This window comes from Marmota marmota, unplaced genomic scaffold (genome assembly GCF_001458135.2).
Source record: "Marmota marmota marmota unplaced genomic scaffold, marMar, whole genome shotgun sequence".
Classification (NCBI taxonomy): Eukaryota; Metazoa; Chordata; class Mammalia; order Rodentia; family Sciuridae; genus Marmota; species Marmota marmota.
The window spans coordinates 1-6,921 of record NW_026000255.1 but is presented as its reverse complement, the minus strand read 5'-3'; the positions used below and the strand labels follow the sequence as shown (position 1 = coordinate 6,921).

At 38.1% G+C, this 6,921-nt stretch overlaps 1 protein-coding gene across 1 annotated transcript in view; it reads left to right on the top strand.

The window, feature by feature from the left end:
- LOC107159960 (zinc finger X-linked protein ZXDB-like) overlaps positions 1 to 6,905 on the top strand; it is a 23,658-nt gene extending 16,753 nt beyond the window's left edge. The window contains exons 3-4 of the mRNA XM_048796708.1: positions 3,322 to 3,482; positions 4,798 to 6,905. Coding sequence (XP_048652665.1) covers positions 3,322 to 3,482; positions 4,798 to 6,676 — 2,040 coding nt within the window. The 3' untranslated portion in view covers positions 6,677 to 6,905. The remainder of the gene's footprint in view (positions 1 to 3,321; positions 3,483 to 4,797) is intronic.
- The last annotated feature ends 16 nt before the right edge of the window (positions 6,906 to 6,921 follow it).

Genomic DNA, 6,921 nt, shown 5'->3' with positions numbered 1-6,921 from the left:
TGTTTAATTTTAAATTTTCTAGTAGCCACATTTAAAAAGTTAAAAGAAACTAATTTTAGTGTTTTCTTTAAGCAAAATATTATTCATCATGTAATCAGTATTAAAATCCTAATGAGATACTTTAACTTCTTGTACTACGCCTTTAAAATCTGGTTGTTATTTTAATTTCATGGTACATCTCAATTTGTATGCCAAATTTTATATGGCTAAAGTAAAATTTAATCCTATCAAACAATAGAGTTATGTTTAACAGAAAAATGTTTTATTTTGTTGCAGTTTTAAAACTAAAATTTATATTAATTAAATTAAGAATTCTGTCCCTCATTCCCACTAGCCATACTTCAAGTGTTTAACAGCCCAAATGACAAGTAAGTGCCATATTAGTCAGTGCAGATTTAGATCATTGATGACAAGATGAAGAGGCCTCTGGTAATTTAAAAGGAAATGAGAGGATCAGAAATGTGTATATAATTCTGGGTGTGCCTGAGGATGTCAAGAAAGAGGAACTGATCATATGCTGTCTTCTAAAAAGTGAATAAATCACAATATTGGTAGCTTATGAAGGATAATTATGCTTTATCAATTATTATTTAACTGAATCCACCATCTTTATATACTTATGAACAAAAAGACTCTTCCTTATTTCTCTAATTATATTAGTAAAAATATGATTATATAACCTCCATGGAAACCTAAGTTATCAGTCCTGCTTTCTCTCTCATCTCTACTTATCTACTTACCTATCTATCTATTTCCCTAATGAGCACCAAGTAATATCCCTCTTCAAGTATTGTAGATGTATAAAAAATCTGTGCCTTCCTTTTCAATTCCACTGACACTACTGCAATCCTGGCTTCATTCTTCATCATATCAGAAGTCAATTGCTACAAAAGCCATTTTACTCTCTCATTCCAGCCTTCCCAATAATCCTCATTGTACAATTTCATTAAATTTTCCTTTCTAAAACAAAATTTTCATGATATGACTCCTCCATTAAAACATTCATTGACTCATCTGTGTTCACAATAAACAACATATTATTCTTTTGTTTTTTCCAACTTTTCATCATTTTGGTACCAATTTAAACTTTTTTTCTTCAACTGTTTAACATTATTTTTCTATGTCCTCTTATCAATTGCAATTTCATAAAAAATCATGGTTTTATATTACTGTTCTCATAGAAGCCTCAATGTAATGTTGTATTTTGCACAATTAAGTTCAGTAAAGATTTATTTATGTGAATCTGTAGCTTACAAATTACCTTCTTATCTTTTTCCTGGATAGGAACATAAGTAGTTTAGATCACAGAGACAAATAAATTTCATAGTCTATACATGATTCATGCTTACTACTCAAATCATTTTGTTATATTAATTATACTAATTGGTAAGGTCACTAAGGCAAATATATTTTTAAACTCACAACCAACATGATAAAAACAACCCTCAGAAACAGACTTATTTTTAAGCTATCATATAACTGTTTTTTAAACTGCAAAGAATTTTTAATAAACCAGTGCTTGAAAAGAAGCAAAAAGAAAAGAAGTTAATATTAAAACCTACACCAAAATCAAAAGAAGTATTGGCAGCTTCATGCCACCAACAACAGATATTAAATGTCTTACCTTGAGAGCACAAAGTTGTTTTCTGTATTTTTCTAGAAAAGGGTGTTGAAAGATAAATCGTTGGTTTGTTAATTTTGGTTTTTGAGGGTATGAGGGATAAACCCAGGGGCTCTCTACCATTCATCTATACTCCCAGGCCTCTTCATATTTATTTTGACACAGGGTCTGGCTAAGTTGCTTAGGCTGGCCTCAAACTTGCTGTCCTGCCTCAGCCTCCCAAGCAGCTTTGATTGCTGGTCTGCACCACTCTGTAAACCAAGATAAACAATTTGAACAAATTTCTTCAATAAAACCCATGTACAAATAAAATTTATTATCTTTAAGAAAAGTAGCATTTACAGGGCTGATGTTGTGGCTCAGTGGTAGCGTACTCGCCTAGTATGTGTAAGGCACTGGGTTTGAGCCTCAGCACCACATAAAGATAAATTAACAAAGCTATTATGTCCATCTACAACTAAAAATTTTTTAAAAAGCAAATTATTTAAAAAATAAAAGTAGCATTTAATCTTTGAAAATTCAAGGAATAAATAGGAAAGAATATAATTATGAATTTTTAGAAGGAAGTTGATTTAGGGAGTTAAAAAATGTAGTCACAGCATTAAATTTTCTTCATGTTTAGCAATTTATTTGACTTTTATTATTTGTGTATTCATCTTAGTCCTTGACATACTCATTTGCTAGACATGAAAAATAGTGGTTATTTAAGAGGTTTTAATGAATAACATTTTTGAAATATCTCTTATGAGTACAAATATTTCCAAAGCAAAGAGAGAAAACTTTGAATGGGTGAACACAATGAAATTCCAAGCATTTCTCCAAGTTTTTTTTAAAGTATGTCTACTTTTTTTTTTCACTAAATGAATACAACCACTTATAAAATGTATGTGTGTTTGTGTGCACGCGTGCGTGTACTAGCACACACACAATATAGAAACATTTGATAGTGGCACATTTTTAGTGCACTTCCAAAGTGCTACAATAACTGTCACACACAGACATCTACATGCAAACACTACTAGACTAGTACACCAGAGCAAATAAGACTTATTAGCAGAACTTCCTGGCAAAAACTTTTTTAAAAAATGGAAACAATGAAACAAAAATCGTCTTCTCATCTGAACTGTATAGAAAATAACCTCCTTTAAGATCTGAATCATATATACACAAAGGATTATCTAAGCTCTGAAAATAACTTCTTACTGTACATATAGTACTGTAGTGTACACTTGGCAAATGAGAAAAAAACTGTAAGAAAATTTTCCATGAGGAGAATGTCTGAGGGATAGTGGCAAAAAGGAGATTTATTCATTAAAAAATATGAAAGAAAGGACTAGAATGCAGTCAAGGAAGTGGAGTGGGGAGGAAATAAGCATATGGTAAAAGAAACTTTAAAGGAAAAGAGCAACAAGTTACAACACAGGAATGAATCATGAAAGTTGTATGGGTAGACAGGGAGAGGTGAAAAGAATGTCTCTTCCTTGTTTGAAGCTATATATAGAATTGTCAGTAATAGCCAAAAGCCAGTCAGTATGTGAGTTGGTTAAACTATAATTTGAAACACAATACAGACTTTGCAACAACTACTTTACAAGGTTGCTTTAAATGACAAGACACAAGATGTGAAGGTGTTCCACAAACTGCAAATTCTGTAAACAGAATTTACACAATATTCAGATCCAATCTTTCCTTTCCTCCAGCTCTTAGAAACTATAAACAATGAACTCCCCAGACCACAGTCCTCTGCTCCATTATCAGATTTTCATGGAACTGTAGGCTCCACAGTCACTGAGAAGCCTGACATCAAAAACAGCAAAGATGTTGACAAACTGATTGAATCCAGACATATGCAGATAAATATGTGAGCAATGTCTCTATTTCTGGCATTTCCCACAACAATTCTGGGGAGAAAAATCGCTCAGTGCAAGGTATAGTATTTCCTCTTCCTACTTCTCCTAAACAACATAAATTTTTATTGTCTGCACAAGAATAGGATTAATATCACATTTCTCCCTTACATCAGAAGAACTTGTAGAGTCAAAAGATAATATAAATTCATCAAAATATGCCAAAACACATAGTATATTTACTTATATGTTGGGAACTGGAGCAGAAGAAAAGTCTAAGGTTGTTATGTGCATGCATTCATTGTATGATCATTTAACAGCTAGAAAACTGAGGCTCAGTAATACTAACTTATTCAAGACCACTTGTCCAATACCACGGAGCACAAACTGGAAACTGTTTCATGACAAAGACCTGGCTGGCAATTCCACAACACAACCTCTCATCAAGAAAAAAAGCTCAGGAAAATAAAAAGTGATAAAAGCCAACATATTTTTTTTCCTTTTCTTTTCTTATTAGTTTTCTCTCTAGTTAAGAAAATATTTTGGCATTTAATACTATTTCTTCTAAACTTTTGAACGTGCTTCAAGCAGCATTTCCTCTTCCCCTAATTGTTGGTAATTCTACAAGAACAATTCATCATATCAGAATCAAAATTATCATGAATTAATCCATTGATCATCAGCAGCTGATAGAATCACAAAAAGGGAGAAAACCAGACATTATGAATACCTAGTAGAAGAACACATCATGAACCATGAAACATTCATGCCCAAAAAGTCATTTCAATCTGATAGAGTCTCATAGAGCTAACTACTAAACTGAGAAAAGAAACTAGAGAAAAGTGAACACTACCACAAGGCTGTAATCAGCAAAACAGACTGAAGCAAGTTGTTGATATGAAATAAATTAATAATTCCAATGAATAAAATTGAAAGAAAAAAGATTGTAGAAAGAGAACTGTAGATGAAAAACATACTTGAGACTTATCTAAATTCAAAATTACAAAAAAATAATAAAACAAGTAGTATTTATGAGAATATTGAAAGTTGGAAAATGTGGCTGGATATTTACTGATATTAAGGAATTACTGTTGATATGAAGGATGATGATGGATTTTTTTCAAAAGAGGCCTAAACCGTTTAAAAATATTAAATACTATGAATAAATGAATTCACACCTGGAATTTGCACAAAATTAATAATAAAAGAGGAGGAATGTGCAGGAATCAAATCATTTATAAGTTGAAGTTCTTTGCAAAGTAAATTGATGCTCATTATAATATAACTTAATTGTATAGATGCTTAAAAAATTAATGTTATCATTGAAAGGTGTCCCAAACTTTTTAAAGAAAGGATACATTATAAAGGAATAAAAGCACTNCCGGGGGTCGCGCCTTTCCCGCAGCCTGGGGGTCTAATTGCCCCTCCGCCAGCCGGGTTCCCGCACACCGCGCAGTTGGGTGACTGCCCAGAGCTGCCGCCCGAGCTCCTGCTGGCCGAGCCGGCGGAACCTGCACCGGCCCCGGCTCCTGAGGAGGAGGCTGAGGGCCGGGCCGCCGCCCAGAGCCCTCGCGGGCCGCTGGGCCCGGCCCCAGGCGTGGTGCTGTACCTGTGCCCCGAGGCGCAGTGCGGACAAACCTTCGCCAAGAAACACCAGCTGAAGGTGCACCTGCTGACGCACAGCAGCAGCCAGGGTCAGAGGCCCTTCAAGTGCCCCCTGGGCGGCTGCGGCTGGACCTTCACCACATCTTACAAGCTCAAGAGGCACCTGCAGTCGCATGACAAACTAAGGCCTTTCGGCTGCCCGGTGGAGGGCTGTGGCAAGAGCTTCACCACTGTGTACAACCTCAAAGCACACATGAAGGGCCATGAGCAGGAGAACTCCTTCAAATGTGAGGTGTGCGAGGAGAGCTTCCCCACGCAGGCTAAGCTCAGTGCCCACCAGCGCAGCCACTTCGAGCCAGAGAGGCCCTACCAGTGTGCGTTTTCCGGCTGCAAGAAGACGTTTATTACCGTGAGTGCCCTGTTTTCCCATAACCGCGCCCATTTCAGGGAACAGGAACTCTTTGCCTGCTCTTTCCCTGGCTGCAGTAAACAGTATGACAAGGCTTGTAGGCTGAAAATTCACCTGCGGAGCCACACAGGCGAGAGACCTTTCCTTTGTGACTTTGAGGGCTGTGGCTGGAATTTCACCAGCATGTCCAAACTCTTAAGGCACAAAAGGAAGCACGATGATGACCGGAGGTTCACGTGCCCTGTAGAAGGCTGTGGGAAATCTTTCACAAGAGCCGAGCATCTGAAAGGCCACAGCATAACCCACCTGGGCACAAAACCTTTCGTGTGTCCCGTGGAAGGCTGCTGTGCCAGGTTTTCTGCTCGTAGTAGTCTCTACATTCACTCCAAGAAACACCTGCAGGATGTGGAGACTTGGAAGAGTCGCTGCCCCGTCTCCACCTGTAATAAACTCTTCACATCCAAGCACAGCATGAAGACCCACATGGCCAAAAGGCACAACCTTGGCCAGGATCTCTTAGCTCAGCTCGAAGCTGCAAATTCTCTCACGCCCAGCAGTGAGCTTACCAGCCAGGGACAGAATGATCTCAGCGATGCAGAGATAGTGTCTTTCTTCTCTGATGTGCCTGGCAAGAGTTCTGCTGCAGTGCTGGACACCGCATTGGTCAATTCTGGAATCCTGACTATTGATGTGGCTTCTGTGAGCTCCACTCTGGCAGGGAATCTGCCTGCCAACAATAATAATTCTCTAGGGCAGGCTGTGGACCCTCGGGCCTTGATGGCCACCAGTGACCTTCCTCAGAGCCTGGATACCTCTCTCTTTTTTGGAACGACAGCTGCTGCTTTTCAGCAGGGCCCCTTAGATATGGATGATGTCTCCAGTGTAAGCGTGGGGCCACTGGGGTCTCTGGGTTCTTTGGCAATGAAAAACTCGAGTCCAGAGCCCCAAACTTTGACACCCAGCAATAAGTTAACAGTGGACACAGAAGCTCTGACTCCTTCGAGCACCCTTTGTGAAAACAGTGTTTCAGAACTACTGACACCAACCAAAGCGGATTGGAATGTACATCCTGACTCCGACTTCTTTGGACAGGAGGAAGAAACCCAGTTTGGATTCCCTAATCCAGCAGGAAACCATGGTTCTCAGAAAGAAACAGATCTTATCACAGTGACTGGCAGCCCATTTTTGGTATGAATCAAGTCTATTTGTTACTTGCCATGTGGCTTACTTTATTAACACTCAACTTTGAGGGTCTTCTGGACTGAAGGGTTTGCAGAAGAACACATCCCTGGACTACAAGCTTGGAGATTTAAATTCTGATCTTGAGTCTGGAACTGACAAGTTCTGTGACCCTGAGCAAGTCACTTAACCTATCTGAGCCTTAATTTCCTTATTTATAAAATGATGTGCTTTGAATGCATTGTTTCTAAGCTCTTTTC